The sequence below is a fragment of the Triturus cristatus genome, chromosome 3_2 (genome assembly GCF_964204655.1).
Source record: "Triturus cristatus chromosome 3_2, aTriCri1.1, whole genome shotgun sequence".
NCBI lineage: Eukaryota > Metazoa > Chordata > Amphibia > Caudata > Salamandridae > Triturus > Triturus cristatus.
In genome coordinates, this window is record NC_140584.1 from 221344526 (window position 1) to 221367293 (window position 22768).

General features: G+C 45.8%; 1 protein-coding gene across 1 annotated transcript in view; it reads left to right on the forward strand.

Annotated features, from left to right (window-relative positions):
* The window catches only part of SPOP (speckle type BTB/POZ protein), a 203700-nt gene that overhangs the window by 42276 nt on the left and 138656 nt on the right, over positions 1-22768 (forward strand). Inside the window, exons 3-4 of the mRNA XM_085647011.1 lie at positions 2503-2624; positions 2930-3084. Of these exons, the coding sequence (XP_085503137.1) occupies positions 2503-2624; positions 2930-3084 (277 nt within the window). The remainder of the gene's footprint in view (positions 1-2502; positions 2625-2929; positions 3085-22768) is intronic.

Sequence of the window (22768 nt, forward strand, 5' to 3'; positions counted from 1 at the left end):
TAACATTGCCTTAGTCACCAGTTCTCCGAGTAAGGACAGCAGGTGAGGTGATAAAAGGGAAGAAAACTTGTTGTATAGGGGCGGAGCGTCTTACCCTACTGCATGTTCGCTATAGCTGCCTGCACCACCTCGAGGGCAAGTGGCTGATTGAGTTCCGATTGTTCGTCGTCCGAGAGTGATCGGGTAGGCGCATTCTGCTGCTGGAATAGGGCGTGCCTGATATAGTGTCTTATAGTAATTAGCAAACTGATTGTAATCAAAACAGTAATTGCTTTCTCTGTCTTTGAATTAAGCAGCAAACAATTCTACTCCCTTCTTCCTTCAGGGATAGCCTGTGGAGCAGCTTACATGACTTGTTGCCATATTCCTATACTTTATATTTGGAGACTGTCAAGGCCATTTTCGCATTGTCAAGTAATTTGTTCCACAGCTTCTGTTGCCACTGGAGCAATACTCTGCCCTCCGGACCGGGGCTAAGGACCCCTGTCCAGTGCTCAGTGAGCAGTATTTCTGTTTTGAAGTCTATGATCTCCTGTTCTCTGACCCTTTCTCTACCCTTAGTAATGATTCACCCACAGGATAGGAGGTAATTTTAATCCACTTAATACTGTCAGCATCCCGACAGCCTCCCTCCTGGTGAAGGTTAAGATGCCACTTGGAGAAAGGGACACTCAAGTGACAGACCCTATAATGACACTATCCACCAAACCACACTATGTGGAGATTATGTACACCGCTGACTGTGAATGTGTGGTTGAGAGTCTCTGAGACAATATTCCTGATACTCTGGCATTGAGACCTTTGTGGTTTATTCTCGCCCTCTTTTTGATTGCTGATAATTATCATTTGGAAGCTGAATGAATCTCTGCTTCTCCCTCCCTCCATTTGTTTGATTTGAATTACACTGGTAGCTTCTCTGCTGCCTCTGCCAGAGTAAACCTTTGACCTGATGGCCTATCTGCCAAAGGGGCATCAGGTCAAAGTGGTTGTTGTGTCACATGGATGTCCCAGTAAGGAAAGGGCACCTTGTTCCCTAGATGCAGGGAAAAAGCTTCCCGTGATTCAAGTCCATTGTTTTTTTTTTCTTTTTGTTTTCATGAAACACATTCTTGCTATGTGATTTTGTTTCTTGAAAACCAAGAAACTTTGCTGAGAAGGCGCAACATGAAAGACATCCACTCCCTAAATCTTCAGTGCCTGAAGTAGCCCCCACAGAAGGGACTCGGCTGAATTCACAGAAATGCCTATTTGCCTGATCGTGATTTCTAAATACGGTGGCCAGTTCTCCCCCGGGGGAAGTGGAGGCCGAAACCTCAGCTGACATGACGTGCAAGTGGAATATCTACATAACCTGTATTACATTCCTCTTCTTATATATGAATACACATACTGCTGTAGTAACCCTATGTCAGTTTGTACTGTACGGGATGTGATATGACACTTAAGGTACGTTGTGCTACATTGAGCTAGGTCATTGGAGTAAGAAATATCTTTCATGTTAAGACACATTCTGCAACTGTGTTAGTGCACAGACAGCAGCGCCGCTGTTGTATTCTTTGCACAGACTTCTACAGTAATTGCATTTGACATATTATCGTCACAGTATATGACATTTCACATTTCCGTGGTCACTATTTTCCTGCCTCCTCTCCTACCACCCCTTTCTCTGTGATGTATGTTTCCTATTCAGAACAGGATAGTAAGTTTAGAGGGAAAAGTTCCTACAAGTGGAATGTTACACAGTTGGGCAAGGATTTGAGATTCACCACTGTCCATGAAGATTCGTACTTTAACTTCGTATATGTTGATTACTTTGGGTTAATTCTTCCTCATGGTCAGCTGTGCAGTCCGCTTAACAATCCCAATACTATGACAGAAGCCACCTACTCCTCTGTTACAATGAGATGTCCATGGGGGCCTGGTCGCCCCCTGTTGCCTCTGCACCCTTCTTGCTTTCTGGCAGCTTTGCTTTAGTGAGGAACTTCATATTATGCCAGCATTGCACTATCTCATCCACAAACCTTGTAGACTACCCAATAGATGTTTGATGAATTTCTGATGATGCAAAAGGTTTTCTGGACTTACTCATGCGTAAGCTTAATTGTTCTCTTCTAGCCATCACCAGTTTGGGATTTAAGGGTTTCTTCCTTGGAGCTTTTGTGTTCCTCCATTTCCTGGATCCCTTATTCCACCATTTTGGGAGGCTCTGCACAAAAACGTAAAGTTTGTGCACATCTCTTTTTTTTGCACAGCTTTGCATGGAACAAACTTTGGTAAACCTGGACCTGAGTTTCATAATGTAAAGTATTCATAGAAGTTCATTAATCTATATGGAAAACAAAATACCTTCTTCCGTTATTGAAAGAATAAGAAGTGACATGCTGAGTTGAAACCACTTTCTAGATATCAGTGTTTGCGCTCAATACCTAGGGATATTATTTACTTATATATTCCATGCAATGATGTATTGGATTTTATCGTTGTTTTGAATTTCTTTGTTAGGTAAAAGTGATGAAGGTGTCAAACGTGTGGACCATAAACAACTTCAGCTTTTGCCGAGATGAAATGGGAGAACCTATCAAAAGTTCATCATTTTCATCTGGGTTAAATGATAAAATAAAATGGTAAGGAGTGTGTGTGCCATTCTTTCCTGATCGTTAATTTTGAATTGTATTTTGACACTTTTTCTGTTCTCAAAGTGAAATTACAACTGTGCTATAACAATTTGAAGTGGAATTGGCTGTTACTGAATCCATCATCTACTAGCAATTATACATCTATGCTTCCTGCTTAAATTCAAACTTGCTCTGGCCTGATGAAAGGAATGTATACAATTTTAAGTGTACAGTTTAGAAACCTATGATCATTATTTAGCATTTCTCTTACCGTGCAATTTGGCTACTGTTGTTTTGTATGTTCAATGTTTTAGGTGTCTGAGAATATATCCAAAGGGATGTGGTGATGATGAAAGTAAAGACTACCTGTCAGTTTATTTACTCCTGCTGAGCTGTCCAAAACCGGAAGTCAGAGCAAAATTCAAATTTTCACTTATTAATGCTAAAGGGGAAGAAACAAAAGAAATGGGTAGGTTGAATGGAAAATTAAGAATTCAATTTTAATGTATTCATGATAGCTACCTTTGGTAGCAACAAGTGATTATAGTTGTTAATATATAGAAACTATAACTATACAGGTTGAATAATCATTCATTTATTCAGCGCCCTGCTAACTAATAAGGCTTCCTTGTGCTGCACGAGGGAAGAAACCGACAAAACATAACAAACCTCAAACCAAGTAAAGGATAAAGTTATGAACAGCAGACTCATTTGATCAGTGGTGTCTGTTGATTCTGTGACAGCACAAATTCTACTTCCTTACAGTCCCGTCGAGAATCTCGTTTACTTGGTGTCCAAATTAGCTTGTTTTTATTGACTTCCTCACCACTTGCATGAAGCCCTTCCATTATATGACAGTGCAAATGTCTTTAATCAAATGAATACATCATTGTGTGAGCAGTGTTAGTACTCCCAATAACACATCTCCTAGCCCCCAGTGACATTGTCAATGGGTGAACCATCCTTTTCCCCCCTCACACCTGTTTGCCCCTTGTCCTTGCTTTTAGCTTTGTCCATGCCCCAAACTTCCAAGTCACACCTCGAAATGGTCAACAAACCCAAATGTGACTACAGTTTACATGCCTACATCAAACTCTGTGTGTGTGGTATGACTGAAAGTTCTGAATCTGGCTCCCTGTGCTTTCCCCCTTCCTCCAATCTACATGACCTTACTTTAAAACTGTTCTGATAATGCCAAATCAGCAAGGAAGCAACACCACTGCACTGCTTCAAAACCTTTACAGGTACTCACATCCTTAACCTTCTCCAGTTTTCATCCCGGGGTAACAGCCACACTTAGACTTGTTGGTGATTAGAACGTTGGGCCCAATTCACAAAAGTAATCTGAGACAAAATCCTATCTTTTACGACTTTCGGTATTCACAAAAGGCATTTAAGAGTAGTAAAGTTAGGATTCCTAACTTTACTACTCCTAAATGCCTTTTGTGAGTGCCGAAAGTTGTACAGTTAGGATTTTGTCTCAGATTACTTTTGAGAATAGAGCCCTGTGTAATCTGGTACTGCTACAGGCTTACCAACCAGCCATTGCTCAAGTCTTTGGCCAGTGGGTGCTCACTCAATAGTGGTGTGTTCAATGTACCATCCAGGGCCTGATAGTGGACTGTTCTGCACTACCCCATAAAACTGGCCCTTCAGATACCTAATTGTAAGTAGTACTATAAAAGTAACTTACGGTTGGATTAAATATATAATAATGCATACATTGCTTACTGTGTTTATTGTGTGGTTAACCTTTGTTGTGTAAAGTATTTATCGTTTAAGAATATATGTACTGTATGAATCAACATTAATTACTATACCCACTGTCTATTGGCTACTTAGGACATTCTTGCTTAAGCTATTACTCCGTACTGTTTGTAATATATTGTTTATATTTGCAATTGTGCCATTATATGTTGTATACTACCTACCATCTTCTTTTGACCCTTTTCACCTATCAATCATACACCATCTGCCTCTCAATCCACTGGTCATGCCTCTTCAAATCTTCAAAATCTGTAGCTACGTTTTTACCCTCCCACAAATAACGCTGCAAAAGAAAAGATCCTTTTCAAACATTCCAGCTTTAATGCAGTCGGCCAGCTCATGTGTAGCCCATTAGCTATATGCCTTTTCCAAACATCTACAACAGTGTAAACATACAACCATAAGACAATGCTTTTATTCCTCAACTGATCATTACCACTAACAATCGAAGAAGCTCCAGAAAGTATCAGTCTGACACGGCATGGCACACCACTTCCTCTTCACGCAGGCCCTAAAACCAAATCTCCCTACAGTATCAGAATACAACTTCAGTGCATTGCAGGAGGCTCCCTCGCCTTGCTCCTCAATGAAATGCCAATGAAGGTTTCCAGAATGTCACTCCACAATCTCATATTCTCATTAATTCCCATTTACAATCAAGTATAGGGAGACTTGTGCTTCTGTCCCACCGTGGCCCTTGCCATTGTTTTAGAAAATGCCTTGCATAGTGTGATCATTCTGGTTGCAAAACGTAGGTGTTCTGTTAGTGTCTGCACCTGTCAAAACATCCTATTATAAGCAAGCAGACATTAATTCATTGAAGAGATGAATCTCTGTACCTTATCCTTGGGAGACCTTCATTCTTTGTCTACTGTATCTAACTCACTCTATAAGAATGACCTCAATGATGCTGGCCAGTTGCACTCCTCAGAGGAAAAGCATGTCTAATTGCAGTGATCTTTTTAAGCATTAACCTCCCTCTCAAATTCAGTTGACTCTACCAAGCTCACAAACAAAAATTCATCTTGATAGTTTGCCACTACTTCCATTCTCCACAAGGGCTGATGCAAACAGCCCCATAGCGATCTCCTTATATATTTTGTGCTTCAAAACAATTTGTAGCTTTTTGATGGCTTACAATTAGGTCCACAGTAATTTATGGTGTGGCTAGAAAGTGGAATAGGAAATCATTGTCTAAATCCATTACAGCACTGGATCTTTGTAATTTTTTTTACCCTTTCCCCAACCAACCTACTATGTGCAATTCGAGTAGGTTCATGAAAATGGTAAGCAATTGTCCCTTTTCTCTCCTGATGTTCATCCTCTTTAGTGTTACTGCCACTGCCTTGATCTACTTTTCTTGCCCTCTGCCCTCTGCTGTGCCTAAAGTTCACCAGTTGTTAGGGAGTCCTGAAGGCAGATATGGTCTCTTATAACTCAGAATGTACATCATTATAATGAGTATTGATTCCATTTCACATGTGTCTTCTATCCAACTAGTGCCTTTGCAGCTTCTCCTGATCCACCCAGGAATCCACATGTTGTGCTCATCTCTTTCTTGAACCTACTCCTGGCAGGAGAGCAAACATAGGGAAAGGGAAATATTGTAGGTTGAGAATCTTTTCACTTAATTCTTTTAGCATATCACCTCAAGTTCCTTCCCCAAACATGGCACTTTCCACCTTACATCAGTTGGTGAATTAGAGTCCCACACTTCCTCTTTACCCAGCTGCCCTGGTGCAAGCAATTTCAACTTTCCCAGCCTATGCTCCCTGTTTCCTTTTTTACCCTGATTTTTTTCTGCCTTTGATTCCTCTCCTAAGACATCTAAACATCTTCAAATAGACCCTGTCCTAAACTAGATCTCGTAGCACTATCCTTTCACCCTCATTACATGAACCCCCCCCTTCTGTATTTCCCTTCCTCCCATTTCCTTTATTTTCTCTATGAAATCCTCATTCTGTTCTTTTTTTGATATGCCCTTGTTGCTCTTTACTTCTCCTTCATTATCTTTTTCTTAGCCCCAGTGTTGCCATCTTACTTGGCAAGCCTTTAGCTGCAGTCTGTTATTCCTTGACTGCCATCTTAGTCCCCTACACTCTCCCCTCCCTTCTGCATCAAAAGCACTCCCTATTTTTCTTTTCATCTGATTGGCACTTTACCCTCTTTTCTACCCTACACACAGTGGTGGCTCCTGTGCTAAGGTGAAGGAGCGTCACCCCACTTATTTTGTCCTGCTACAGCAGCTTTGCAGGCGGGGCTGCTCTGATGACAGAGGAACAGGGGGAGGAGCGGTGGCATACTCTAAGTGCGCATCATTGTTTGGCCAGCCGTCTTGGGCCACCAAGTCATGCACACTTTTTATGTTCTCCACCCATGCTGTATAACAGCCTGGGTGGAGAACATGCCCAGGCTCCCACTGCCTGTCTGAGTGCCAAACCACGTTGCTCAGACCAATCACAACGCTGCATTGCAGCATTGTGATTGGCTTAGGGGGGCCTATGTGCTTCCTATTTCGGCCCGACGTGGAGGAGATACGTTTTTTTCCTTTTTTTGTTTTACAACCCCCTTACCTCCTTCCCACCCCCTTTCCCACCACCCCTAATTTGTGCCAGCCACCACTGCCTACATATCACCTCTGCCCTACTATTTTCCATTCCTCCCTTACTGAGAAATCACCCACCTTCCCCACCTTGCATCCCTCTACCTCTGACAGCTCCTTCACTGTCTCTGTCTCATTTTAATACTGGTATATTTATCCCTTGGGACTTATAAATCCCCTACTGGCTTCTCACTCTTTCCTTACTTATGACTTTCTTGCTCTCCTGACCAGCCTCCTATTGACCTGATCTTGACTGACCTTCATTTCCATCAGCTTGCACTGGTTGACCTTGATCTAAGCATTTGAAGCTATTATGACTAATGTCAATTCTATCAACCCCTGAAATGTACCCCCCCCCTTTTCCTTTTTGCACCCTGTTGTTCTCTGCACTTGCTGCCATTGCCCCTCCTTCCCAACTACTTCCACCTGCTACCCTTCCTGTTGCTGTCACCTCCTTCGCTATGATTGTCATGTCTATCCTTTTGTAGCTGTGCCCTCCTGGCCACTGTATGCTGCCCCCTTTGCCAGCATTGTAGTCTCAGTTCCCCCTTAGCCTTGTTCCCTACCAACCAACTTCATACCATCCACAAGTTTGAGCGAGCCCCTATTCCTCTTGTACTTTTTAACTCTCCGTATCTGCCCCATTAGGAGTGCACTTACTACTCAACAAACTCTCTTCCACAAACTGTTCGCTCTCTGGCATCTCTCCGTCCCCAGTCTGTCACCCCTAAACACTGGGCGGGGCAGTTTATATGTAACCTGCTCAGAACTCTTTAGATTTTTTTTTTCCCCAGGGGATATTGCACAGCAAACGTATCCATTGGCAACACCACTTCCTCCTCCCGAGCAAGCAGAGAGTCTCCTGCCTCTTTGCTCTGCTGCTGTGCCCTCCCCACTGTGTTTCCCTAAGCTTATTTATATCTCTGAGAACCCCTGAAAACAAAACACTGCTCCTTTCACCACACATTCTTTGCATGGCAGGGATTGTGTTTGCATGTTAAAGCTAATGTTAATCTCTTGTGATAGCACGCCCAGAACCTCTCCCTTCTGGTTTTACAGTGTTCCTGACCCAGGCACCCACAGGCATTTCACCAGTGCAATAACAACCTGATGAGTGGGAAAACTGTAATGAGCTTTAAAACTGAACACCAGGAGAGGGTCATAATCTGAAAACCCAAAATCTTCATTTCTTCATTACTCTTTTCACATTCCTCAAGCAACCCATTACTTACTATTTGCGGTAGGGAAGCGGCACCTCACTCCAGGCACCCCTTACAAGCACTCCCTTTTTCTTAGTATAAGCATCACCCCTTTAAACTTTTAAAGGGACCTGGTACCTTAACACATCTTGTTATATTGAAAGCACTCCTCTCACAAAAGAAAGGGTGAAAACGTATGAGAGGGACGAGGAACATGTAATCGGAGTAGTGAAGATTGCCGGTAAGTAATCCAAACATTACCTCCTAATCTCAGTCCTCACCCCTTTATATAGTATTTGCAGCAATACCAAAGCAACGCAAAAAAAAGAAACAATGTTGGCAGATTTCATGTAAAACACATCTAATAAAGCAAAATACATGACTCTACAATTTAAGGCAGTTTATGAAAACATTTTTAAACCTAGATTAGAGGATCAAGACCCTTGACCCTCAGCCAGAGATCTGCTTTTCCCCCACAGTTCAGCCGTGCTGTCCTCTGCCAGCGGTCCCACCCAGGCAGGGTCCAAGACCGCACCTTGCTGGTGCCTGTTGCTGGTACTGTTTTCTCCGTTCTCCCCTGCATTGCGCCCTTCGGATTTCCTTTTCCTCTGTAATTCTCTTTCCATTGTAATTCTTATCCGCTGTAGTGGTCATTGTGTATATTATTTTATCCCTGTTGCTTGCCCTTATTGTGTTGACTTCTCGCTGTGTGCCCCATTCACTTTTCTTGTTGTGTATTTCTGCCCTCCGTTTCCCGCGCCCGCTCCCGCCTCCCAACTGCACCTCCCTCCCCCTCCCCTCCTAATGGCGACCCCTGCGGGGGAGCACCAGCAAGACCCCTGACCCTCAGCCAGCGATCTGCTCTTCCCCCGCAGCTCTGCCATGCTGTCCTCTGCCTGCTGTCCCACTCAGGCAGGGTTCGACACCGCACCTTGCTGGTGCCTGTTGCCGGTACTGTTTTCTCTGTTCTCCCCTGCATTGCGCCCTTCGTATTTCCTTTTCCACTGTAATTCTCTTCCCATTGTAATTCTTTTCCACTGTAGTGGTCATTGTGTATTTTATTTTAATCACTTTTGCTTGCCCTTATTTTGTTGACTTCTCGCTGTGTGCCCCATTCACTTTTCTTGTTGTGTAATTCTGCCCTCCGTTTTCTGCCCACGCCGTACCCGCTGCAACTCGCCCCGCCTCCCAGCTGCACCTCACTCCCCCCACCCCTACTTAATGGCGAGCGCTGTGCGGTCACGCCGCTGTCGCGCCTAAGGCATGCCCGTCTGCGCCCGTCCGCGAGCCGGCCGCGACCAGCGCCAGGAACCCTGGATCTCCGATGCCCCGCCAATATGACTCTTCCTCCCTCCACACAATCAACCACGGAAGACACGCCAACTGCCAAAGAGCCGCACCTAACAACACCTACAGACAGTTCTCCTGCAGACACTGCCAACAATCCTTCACCATCAACGACGCACCCATGACGCTCCACCAAAGCCCTGACCTGCATCCTCCTCAACGTGCGTTCCTTATACAGACTCGCCTCCGAGATCTGGGACCTGATTGACACCCTATCGCCCGACGTCGCTTTCTTCACGGAAACTTGGACCAACGCCACCTCCTGCCCCGACATTGCCACCGCCATCCCCGACGGCTACAAGATCCAGAGAAAGGACCGCCCCCATCGCCCAGGAGGAGGCCTCGCCATCGCACACAAGACCTCCCTCCGACTCTCCACCTCTAGCACGTGCGACCCCCACGCCAGCACATAACACCTCCACTTCCAGATCCAGACCAGCCCCAGTATCACGCTGCGCGGCACCCTCGCCTACAGGCCCCCGGGACCACTCACCCAGACTGCCACAACCATCGCCGACCTCGTCGCACCCCACGCCATCACCTCCACAGACTACATTCTACTCGGAGACCTCTAAAACCGCAACAACCCCGACTCTACCACCCTCCTCGACTCTCCAACCTCGGACTGAAGCAGCTCGTCACCACCCCTAAACACAGAGCAGGACACACCCTCGACCCCATCTTCGCAGGAGGAACAAGCATCCGCTTCAGCCACACCACGCAGCCCCTCTGGACAGACCACCACTGCGTACACTTCACCTTCAATACCACCACCGCACCCAAACCTCCCCGGGCCCTCCACGACGGAACTGGAGCTAGATCACAGAGGAACACCTCAACACCACCCTTCGCCTAGACCCCCCCAGTGCCACGACTGACGCCAACTCCGCAGCCAAAGCACTCCACCGCTTAATCTCCAGCTGCGCTGACAAGCTCGCCCCCTCCGCCGCCCCCCTCAACGACGCCCGCCGAAGGCCGCCTGGATAACCTTCGAACTCCAAGATGCCAGACACACCTGCTGGCTCCTTGAGAAAACCTGGCGTAACCATAAGACCACGGAAGACCTGAACAACCACAAGAATGCCTAAAAGGAATACCACCGGCAAATAAGGGACACCAAGCGGACCTTCATCAAGAACAAGATCCACTCCAATGCTACCAACGCCAAAGAACTTTTCAACGTCATACAGGAATTCACCAAACCCCCCAGCGAAGCCACAAACGTCACACCATCCCAGGAACTCTGCAACAAGCTCAGCTCCTACTTCCATCTCATGATTAAGGCCCTCAACGATAACTTCAATGGACAAACACCGGACACGACCCGCCTCCCCACCATGGACAACCGGCCGAAGATCATGACCTGGAATCTCGCCACGGTGGAACAAGTCACCGTGACCATGAACAACACCCACTCTGGAGCCCCCATGGACCCCTGCCCTCCTCACATCTACCACAGGGCCGCCGCCGCCATCGTACCCGAACTAGGGCGGACCATCAACACCTCTTTCAAATCCGGCATCTTCACAGACGACTGGAAACAAGTGGAAGTCAAGCCCCTCCTCAAGAGGCCGACCCGACAGACCTCAAAAACGACTGACCCATCTCCCAGCTCCCCTTCGCTGCCAAAGTCACTGAGAGACTCGTAAACGCCCAGCTGACCACCTTCATCGAAGAGAACTCCATCCTAGACTCCTCCCAGTCTGGATTCCGCAGCAACCACAGCACCAAGACCGCCCTTCTTGCCGCCACGGATGACATCCGCATGCTACTCGACCAAGGACACACCACGGCCCTCATACTACTGGACCTCTCCCCAGCCTTCGACACCATCTCACACCGCTCGCTCTCAGCCAGACTCCACGACGCGGGAATACGAGGAACCGTCCTCAACTGGATCCGATTCTTGCTCGCCTGCAGAACCCAGAGGATCCTACTCCCTCCCTTCCTCTCTGAACCAAAAGAGATCAACTGCGGAATACCCTAAGGATCATCGCTCAGCCCCACGCTCTTCAACATCTGCATGGCCCCTTCGCCGCCATTGTCAGACAGCACGGGCTCAGCATAGTCTCATACGCCAACGACACCCAACTCATCCTCTCTCTCACGAAGAACCCTGAAGACACCAGACTCTGCTTCCAGGAAGGAATGAAGGATGTCGCACGCTGGATGAAATACAGCTGCTTGAAGCTCAACTCGGAGAAGACCGAAGTACTCATCCTAGGAACCTCCAACTCGGCCTGGGACAACACCTGGTGGCCCCCTGCCCTCGGGAGCCCACCCATCCCTACAGACCACGCAAAGAACCTCGGCATCATCCTGGACTCCTTTCTCACCATGACCCGCCAGATCAACTCCGTCACCTCCACCAGCTTCAACTGCCTTCGCATCCTCCGTAAGACCTTCAAATGGATACCCACCGGATGCAGAAAGACCGTCACCCACACACTCATAACCAGCAAACTGGACTACGGCAACACCCTCTACACCGGAATCAACAGAACCCTGCTGCACAAGCTCCAAACCATCCAGAACGCCGCAGCAAGACTCGTCCTAGGGACACTACGACACGAACACATGACCTCCACTGGCTCCCCGTCGAGAAGAGAGTGACCTTCAAACTTCTTACCCATGCCTACAAAGCCCTCCACAACATCGGACCCAAATACCTCAACGAGAGAGTCTCCTTCAACGTACCCAAAAGGAACCTCCGCTCCACCGACCTCGCCCTGGCAGAGACCCCCGCATCCTCAGAAACAGAGCTGGTGTACAAGCCTTCTCCTACCTCGCAACCAATACCTGGAACGGTCTCCCAGCAAATATCTGACACTCCCCGGACCTGCACACCTTCAGGAAGAGCCGCAAGACCTGGCTTTTCAACTGAACCAGACCTGCCACCCCTCCCCCTCCAGCGCCTTGGGACCCTCATGGGTGAGTAGCGTGCTTTATAAGCCCCTTGATTGATTAATTGATTAGTTGTTCCAAATTTCAGCTCAGAATCTTGGCCTAATCTTAATCTGTAATGATCAACAAATATGGACTGCCTTGCGTAGGTTGCTGCAGAACAAATGTCAGTAATAGAGACATCAGCTCTTTCCACCAATGAAGCTATGATGATGCAAAGGGAGGGACAAGACAAACGGGCTTATTTAATGAGGTCCAGTGTACAGGCCCCAATAATCAAGAACAAAACTGGGTACAAAGTTCCTCTGGTGCATAGAAGAGTTTGTTTCAGGACGTCAATGCCATTATACAGAACCGGAAAGGCCTAGTAGTAACTTGAGAAATTCCCTTGGTTGAACTAGAGCTCTCACACACCCAGCAAGCTGGGTGTCATGCTTCATCATATGAGCTCTGCCCCTCGTCAAGGCGGCGCTGCAATCCTTGACGGGCACCCGAACCGGGGCTCTTTATCGGGGATCTTCTGTTCCTGCCGGTTGGTGCATGGGGGTGAGGGGCCTAAAGTGTGTAGATGTGTGGAGGAGTGAGGTTAAAACGGGTCAGTTAGTCCTTATCAATAATTTATTCGGAAGGTAAACTACCCGATTAAAATGGTGTAGAGTGGCTAGTGTACTAGAGAAGGTGTCTAGTCATGAAGCTCTACTCTATAGATCGACATGTTTCGTGCCTCGTGTGTCAGGAGGATCTAGGCACTTCTTCAGGATCATAAGCAACTATCTACACTACGTGGAGAGGTGCATTCTACCTACCACGTCTTCAGGTGCGTTGCCTGCGGACAAGGGTGAAAAAAGTATAATACCAGATAACAATCTAAACAATACTCTTCTAAATATCAACAAGGATTATCACCGAAGTGAAAAAACCACGCTATTAAGGTTTGGATGCATAAGGGTAAATCAACTCTTTAATCATTATCGCATATGGTGTGTATTTACACCCAGTGTGTAGATCAAAGAATAAAGGGGTGTGCAGTTAAAAGCATATATTTAAAAAAATATTGTATTAAAGGTGAGGAATAATACAACACTCATGGACAAAGGGATTGCAGCTGCGAACTCACCTAGTGGGTTGCTAGAAATTGCTAGCAACAGTCCTGGCGGTGACTAGAGGACACCAGTTGGGTCCTGTAGAAATGAAAGCGTCAAACAATAGGGAATGGGGGGTTAGGGAAGCCTGGTACATGACGCAAGTAAGGCAGGCAATCAGTCAAACCAAAACTGACAGTGGTGGTATGGTAATCAGAGGCACTGATGGGGTGCTGGGTGGGAACTCAACTGTGTATGGCGCAACCCACTAACACCGAAAAAGAGCCGCACCGCAAGGAGTGTGTCGAGCGGTCTGATCGGGGCCGAGGGTACGGCCAAATTACAGGCGGATGAGAAGCTCACCAGGAGAGCCCAGAAGTAGCTCTCGAGAGCAGTACGAAGTAACAGGAATCAGGAGCTAAAGGTATACTCACCCGCGTTAATTCACGCTACGCTGTAACACCTACCCAATACCGCCAGGAACCGGGGTGGTGACCGGGAGTGGATAACTCGGAGAGATATACCCACAGTTTCCTGATTCGTAACGTGAAAGGGGGTGTGGTGCGGACGTAGCGCGTCACCGTAGTAATCACGTGAGTCATAGGGTCACGTGATGTCGCCAGAAACTATGGCGGACATGTTGGAAAGGGGAGATGTTCTAATCCTCACATACCGAGTACTAAGCACGACATGGCAAAAGAGGCCATTGGCGGACATGTTGGTGAAGAGATGTCGTAAGGTATGCCGGTAAAGAGAGTGTGTTGTAACAGAGACTAGCAGACAATAAACATTGGTTAATGGTTTATTGTAGGGTAGATACCAAGACGACAGAACATCGCAGACTAGGTTGGAATAGTCTACGCTAGTTATCCCAATGCCGTCAGCAGTGTGGAAAGTCTGTGTAGGAAAAAGGGAAACAGTCCCAATGAAGTAGTGCCAACGTGAAGGCCAACTATTGGTGGATAGCCTCTATTCCATATAGTGCGATAGTTCAAGTAAGTAATGGCACTGTTGGAATTGGGTTACATATTGGATGATTAAGAAATGGAACTCCATGGGATATCGTCATTCAAACCATCAGTGTTGCTCGCTAATCTGTGTACCCATCTCTGTTCGATCCTGAACAAGGATTGTTTGGAAATATGTTGGTGGGCTTCCAATACTATCCAGTGTAAGGAATCAGGGGAATGTTGAGTCTCTGTAAAGTGTCTGTACATTCTCGTAGTGGCTCGTTGGCAACGAATGTTACTTCTATGTTCGGTGATGCGAACTTTGACCGGACGCATGGTCATCCCTATATATTGTAGACCACAAGGGCAGGTGATCAGGTAGATACACTGTCCAGTGTTACAATTAGTGTGTGTTTGGATGCACCACTTGAAGTTGGATCGTAATGTCACTTCTTTGGTCAGTGTTGTGTACTTGCAAACTGTGCAAGTACCACAGGGATAATGTCCCTTCACAGGTGGTAGACCCCATAAAGTGGTTTGTGTCGTATCAGCATGGCTCCTGGGTCTCGTATGGATCAAAATGTCTCGTAGGCTACGGGTTCTGGTGTATGCAAATCTAGGTTTTGGTATCCTTAAGTCTCCTGTATTCAAGATGTTCCAATGTTTCAAAAGGATCTTCTTAGTTGGAACTGAGGTAGCTATGTAAGAGGTGACACATGTAATTGAGTCTACTGGTGGTTTGGAGTGGACTTCTAGTAGTGCTTCCCTAGGGTTATTTCTGGCTCTCTTCATAGAGTTATTGATCACTTTGGTTGGGTAACCTCTAGTCATTAAATTGGTAGCTAGAATCGAGGACTCTTTCCTATAGTCAGTGGTGGATGTGCAGTTGCGTCTAATGCGCAAGAACTGTCCAAAAGGCAGATTGTCTTTGAGAGCCCTAGGATGGTGGCTCTGATATAGGAGTAAGCTATTACGATCAGTGGGTTTCCTATATAGACTCGTGGAGAGCTCCCCCTCAGATAGTCTAATGTTAAGGTCAAGAAATGCAACATTGGTTTCTGAAATGGTGTGAGAAAAATTCAGAAAGGTGTTTTGTTGATTAATCCAACCTATAAAAGCCATACATGTGTCGATGGTACCATGCCAAAAGATTAAAATGTCATCGATGAATCGTTTCCACAGTTTCAGGTGGTGGACATAGGGATTGTTGTTGTTATTGATGACATTCATTTCAAAGGCCGCCATGTACAGACAGGCTAGACTGGGAGCAAAAGTACTCCCCATCGAAGTACCCTGGCATTGATGATATAGTTGGCCTTTAAACTCAAAAAAGTTTTCAGTCAATGCCAGGGATGCACACTCCATGATAAACGAGATGGGAGTGCAAGAGTCCCAATCTAGGGAATTGAGGGCCGCTTCTACAACAGTCAGAGTGTCTCCCTGGGGAATGTTTGTGTAGAGGGCCTCTACATCTAGGGTAATCAAGAAATCAATTTCTCCTGGGTCCTCTATAGATCCGATGATTCTGAGGATGTCAGTCGTGTCCCTTATGAAAGATGGTGTGTTTCTGACTAGGGGCTGTAAAAAATGGTCAACGAATTTGGACAAGGGTTCAAGTATTGAGCCAATTCCAGAGACAATAGGGCGCCCAGGAACCGGAACTGTACCTTTGTGTATTTTGGGCAAGGTATAGAAATACGGTATTTTGGGTTCTGTCGCAATCAAGAAGGCTGACTCACGTTGACTAATCCAACCGTTGGTAACAGCCTCATGTACTAATGTGGAGATGGCATTAGCGAGGCGTGGGGTTGGATCAAGTGTGATTGGAGCGTAGTATCTGTCATTGTTAAGTTGACGTCTACATTCTGTATCATAGTCAACTGTGGATTGTATTACAGTTGCCCCACCCTTGTCTGCTTGTTTGATAGTTATCGATTTATCTCCAGCAAGCGTGTTCGCAGTTTGTATTTCGATTTTGGAAAGGTTGTGGAAGGGAGAAGGAAGAGGTATTAAGGCTAGGTCTTTTAATACTGCTTTCTCAAAGGTTAACACTTCCACGGGGACCATAGCATTGAGTGGGGTAAAGGTAGAGGGATTCCTCAATCCCGAGTCATCCTCTGTGTTTTTAGGTTTGTCCTGAAAGAAGGACTGAAGTCGTATTTTGCGAAACAATTTTTGTACTTCACAAAGGTCTCTGAATTTCAGAGACCTTTGTGAAGTACAAAAATCTTCCTTCTCCCTTCCACAACCTTTCCAAAATCGAAATACAAACTGCGAACACGCTTGCTGGAGATAAATCGATAACTATCAAACAAGCAGACAAGGGTGGGGCAACTGTAATACAATCCACAGTTGACTATGATACAGAATGTAGACGTCAACTTAACAATGACAGATACTACGCTCCAATCACACTTGATCCAACCCCACGCCTCGCTAATGCCATCTCCACATTAGTACATGAGGCTGTTACCAACGGTTGGATTAGTCAACGTGAGTCAGCCTTCTTGATTGCGACAGAACCCAAAATACCGTATTTCTATACCTTGCCCAAAATACACAAAGGTACAGTTCCGGTTCCTGGGCGCCCTATTGTCTCTGGAATTGGCTCAATACTTGAACCCTTGTCCAAATTCGTTGACCATTTTTTACAGCCCCTAGTCAGAAACACACCATCTTTCATAAGGGACACGACTGACATCCTCAGAATCATCGGATCTATAGAGGACCCAGGAGAAATTGATTTCTTGATTACCCTAGATATAGAGGCCCTCTACACAAACATTCCCCAGGGAGACACTCTGACTGTTGTAGAAGCGGCCCTCAATTCCCTAGATTGGGACTCTTGCACTCCCATCTCGTTTATCATGGAGTGTGCATCCCTGGCATTGACTGAAAACTTTTTTGAGTTTAAAGGCCAACTATATCATCAATGCCAGGGTACTTCGATGGGGAGTACTTTTGCTCCCAGTCTAGCCTGTCTGTACATGGCGGCCTTTGAAATGAATGTCATCAATAACAACAACAATCCCTATGTCCACCACCTGAAACTGTGGAAACGATTCATCGATGACATTTTAATCTTTTGGCATGGTACCATCGACACATGTATGGCTTTTATAGGTTGGATTAATCAACAAAACACCTTTCTGAATTTTTCTCACACCATTTCAGAAACCAATGTTGCATTTCTTGACCTTAACATTAGACTATCTGAGGGGGAGCTCTCCACGAGTCTATATAGGAAACCCACTGATCGTAATAGCTTACTCCTATATCAGAGCCACCATCCTAGGGCTCTCAAAGACAATCTGCCTTTTGGACAGTTCTTGCGCATTAGACGCAACTGCACATCCACCACTGACTATAGGAAAGAGTCCTCGATTCTAGCTACCAATTTAATGACTAGAGGTTACCCAACCAAAGTGATCAATGACTCTATGAAGAGAGCCAGAAATAACCCTAGGGAAGCACTACTAGAAGTCCACTCCAAACCACCAGTAGACTCAATTACATGTGTCACCTCTTACACAGCTACCTCAGTTCCAACTAAGAAGATCATTTTGAAACATTGGAACATCTTGAATACAGGAGACTTAAGGATACCAAAACCTAGATTTGCATACACCAGAACCCGTAGCCTACGAGACATTTTGATCCATACGAGACCCAGGAGCCATGCTGATACGACACAAACCACTTTATGGGGTCTACCACCTGTGAAGGGACATTATCCCTGTGGTACTTGCACAGTTTGCAAGTACACAACACTGACCAAAGAAGTGACATTACGATCCAACTTCAAGTGGTGCATCCAAACACACACTAATTGTAACACTAGACAGTGTATCTACCTGATCACCTGCCCTTGTGGTCTACAATATATAGGGATGACCATGCGTCCGGTCAAAGTTCGCATCACCGAACATAGAAGTAACATTCGTTGCCAACGAGCCACTACGAGAATGTACAGACACTTTACAGAGACTCAACATTCCCCTGATTCCTTACACTGGATAGTATTGGAAGCCCACCAACATATTTCCAAACAATCCTTGTTCAGGATCGAACAGAGATGGGTACACAGATTAGCGAGACACACTGAGGGTTTGAATGACGATATCCCATGGAGTTCCATTCCCTAATCATCCAATATGTAACCCAATTCCAACAGTGCCATTACTTACTTGAACTATCGCACTATATGGAATAGAGGCTATCCACCAATAGTTGGCCTTCACGTTGGCACTACTTCATTGGGACTGTTTCCCTTTTTCCTACACAGACTTTACACACTGCTGACGGCATTGGGATAACTAGCGTAGACTATTCCAACCTAGTCTGCGATGTTCTGTCGTCTTGGTATCTACCCTACAATAAACCATTAACCAATGTTTATTGTCTGCTAGTCTCTGTTACAACACACTCTCTTTACCGGCATACCTTACGACATCTCTTCACCAACATGTCCGCCAATGGCCTCTTTTGCCATGTCGTGCTTAGTACTCGGTATGTGAGGATTAGAACATCTCCCCTTTCCAACATGTCCGCCATAGTTTCTGGCGACATCACGTGACCCTATGACTCACGTGATTACTACGGTGACGCGCTACGTCCGCACCACACCCCCTTTCACGTTACGAATCAGGAAACTGTGGGTATATCTCTCCGAGTTATCCACTCCCGGTCACCACCCCGGTTCCTGGCGGTATTGGGTAGGTGTTACAGCGTAGCGTGAATTAACGCGGGTGAGTATACCTTTAGCTCCTGATTCCTGTTACTTCGTACTGCTCTCGAGAGCTACTTCTGGGCTCTCCTGGTGAGCTTCTCCTCCGCCTGTAATTTGGCCGTACCCTCGGCCCCGATCAGACCGCTCGACACACTCCTTGCGGTGCGGCTCTTTTTCGGTGTTAGTGGGTTGCGCCATACACGGTTGAGTTCCCACCCAGCAACCCATCAGTGCCTCTGATTACCATACCACCACTGTCAGTTTTGGTTTGACTGATTGCCTGCCTTACTTGCGTCATGTACCAGGCTTCCCTAACCCCCCATTCCCTATTGTTTGACGCTTTCATTTCTACAGGACCCAACTGGTGTCCTCTAGTCACCGCCAGGACTGTTGCTAGCAATTTCTAGCAACCCACTAGGTGAGTTCGCAGCTGCAATCCCTTTGTCCATGAGTGTTGTATTATTCCTCACCTTTAATACAATAATTTTTTCAATATATGCTTTTAACTGCACGCCCCTTTATTCTTTGATCTACACACTGGGTGTAAATACACACCATATGCGATAATGATTAAAGAGTTGATTTACCCTTATGCATCCAAACCTTAATAGCGTGGTTTTTTCACTTCGGTGATAATCCTTGTTGATATTTAGAAGAGTATTGTTTAGATTGTTATCTGGTATTATACTTTTTTCACCCTTGTCCGCAGGCAACGCACCTGAAGACGTGGTAGGTAGAATGCACCTCTCCACGTAGTGTAGATAGTTGCTTATGATCCTGAAGAAGTGCCTAGATCCTCCTGACACACGAGGCACGAAACATGTCGATCTATAGAGTAGAGCTTCATGACTAGACACCTTCTCTAGTACACTAGCCACTCTACACCATTTTAATCGGGTAGTTTACCTTCCGAATAAATTATTGATAAGGACTAACTGACCCGTTTTAACCTCACTCCTCCACACATCTACACACTTTAGGCCCCTCACCCCCATGCACCAACCGGCAGGAACAGAAGATCCCCGATAAAGAGCCCCGGTTCGGGTGCCCGTCAAGGATTGCAGCGCCGCCTTGACGAGGGGCAGAGCTCATATGATGAAGCATGACACCCAGCTTGCTGGGTGTGTGAGAGCTCTAGTTCAACCAAGGGAATTTCCCAAGTTACTACTAGGCCTTTCCGGTTCTGTATAATGGCATTGACGTCCTGAAACAAACTCTTCTATGCACCAGAGGACCTTTGTACCCAGTTTTGTTCTTCACCAATGAAGCTACCCATCCCCCTTATTGAACAAGCTTGTATCTCCCCAGGGAGCTTGAGACCAGCACTACAATAAGAGATTGAAATCACCTTGTTGATCCAGCAATTTAGGGTTGAAAGGGAAGCCTTCCCCCTCCTCATTGGCTTGATAAAGTTTGTAAAAAGGGCATCACTCTTCCTGTAGTCAGCTGACTTTGGAAGTTTAATCCTGACTGTTCAGAACCCTTGCCCTCAAAAACAGAAGAAGAGGAAAGGACTGCAAGAATTATGTCCTGAGATACACCAAGATTACCTTAGGCACACATTTTGGGATTCTATTTCAAAGCTATCAATTCCCTATGTCTCCTAGCAGTGACAATACTTACCAGAAACAGAATGATTTTTGGGGGACAGCTTCTAAAGGCATTTTTTTACACATGCAATCATTAAAGGCAGCCCCCATACAGGAAACAACTTCCTTGTTTTACGCCTCAGCAGGCCAAGACTCATGAACTCCAATCTTCATTCACAACCAGAGAATCCCAAGGAGGCCAGAAGGTCCTAATACCTGCCCATTGCACTTTCAAACTGACAACCAACTAACCCTTATCAAATCACAATTGCAAACATTGCAGTTTTATTTCTGTGGAACAAAGTGGTGGAGAAAAACATTTGTCCTTACACCATTTTGAAAAGGAAGCCCAATGATGGACATGCGCTTCTCAAGTGGAATGCCTTCTATAGTCCTGGATAGCCTCCACCGAAAAAAGAGACCATTACGCCCTTCCCTTTCAACCTCCAACCTACTAACCTTAATGTCTGAAAAAATACAAGAGGCAAATTAGGTGTAGAGAGAATTGGAGTGAGACTGAGAGGAAGAAGCCATACTTCACCAACCAGCATTTCCATGAGTAGCAGCAACCAATGTCTCTGAGGCTAAAGAGGACATTTCAGTATTACGTCTTCCCTCTTCCTTTACATTTTTGCTATTAGCTAAGGGATTAGTGGAATCTGATGAAATGTATAGAGTGGTGCCATTGGCTTGTCAACACACTGGCCCTCACTGCTAGATGATCTTTGAACAAAAGAGGGGAAGAAGACCATTGTATTGTTCAGAAAAGAGGTCTATCACTAGTGTGCTGGAGCTCAAACAAACTTCCTGAAACATCCTGAATTCCCTAATTTCTGAGACAAGCAAAACTCTCTAAGAGAGTCAGCCAAACTGTTGCTTTTGCCCTGAACATGTATTGCTTACAGAGACAAAAACGCTGTACTGCTCAATCCATTATTACCAGAACCAGTTGATTTAGAGACGATGACCCTTTCCCAAACGTCCTGTTCAGGTAGGACATAGCCACTAAATTGTCCGTCCTTACTTTAATGTAGGCTCATGCAGTAATATACCTTAAAGGTCTTCTAAACCACCTATGTTGCCTCCAATTTGAGAAGTGGCCCTTCTTGTGGCTTAACCAAAGTCCCTGATCAGTCTATGAGCCCAGTACTGCACCACAACCTTTCTTGCTGGCATCTCTTGTCAGTACCACAGTAGCTTGAGGAGGGAGAGACACTCTCCTCTCCCGGTTGCCAAGCGCCAGCCACCAGTAAAGGTATTGCCTTCGGCTTTGTGCCACTGGAATAGGGAAATTGAAATTGTAGTCGGAACCCAGTGCTGCAGAATATGGAGTACGAGAAGGCCCAAATGTCGTCAAACCCATGGGAACACAAACAAACAAGCCTCATAAAAGAAAATTTAAAAATCTATTCTCGGAAGAAAGTAAAATATATGGAAAAGCCTCTTAAAACTGAAGGACAATACACCTACCATATCTCCTCTTCCAGCACTTCATTGCTCTGCAGCTCCGTCTCAGTCTTATTCATTTCAAAGTGCCCATAACAAGCAGCCAGGCAGGGCATCGCGTCCGGGCCCCTCTGATGTGACTGCAGGGCGTCCCGGACCTATTAGTCAATAGAATGCAAACTTTCAGTAAACTGGCATAGATAAAAAAAGGAATTTTACTCAACAATGAGTAGTGGAGTAAATCTTAATTCATTTGCTAAACTCTTTGAAAATAATAAAGACATCCTTTGATTATTGCATCCATCTATTCCTATATTATTCATCTGAAGAACATCAAAAGCGAAAATGCGTGGTGCGAAATTACCAGGGGCATACAGGTACCCTTCCTAGTATTGTGCGTCATGTGCACCATACAGTACACGGGCAGGGCAATGTCTCATTATAACCACGGGAAATACACATGCATCTGGAAACATTCTTTTTTCTTCTCTGACCTATCAATTCACCATCCCTTGTCCTTTCAATTGTGCCATACTTT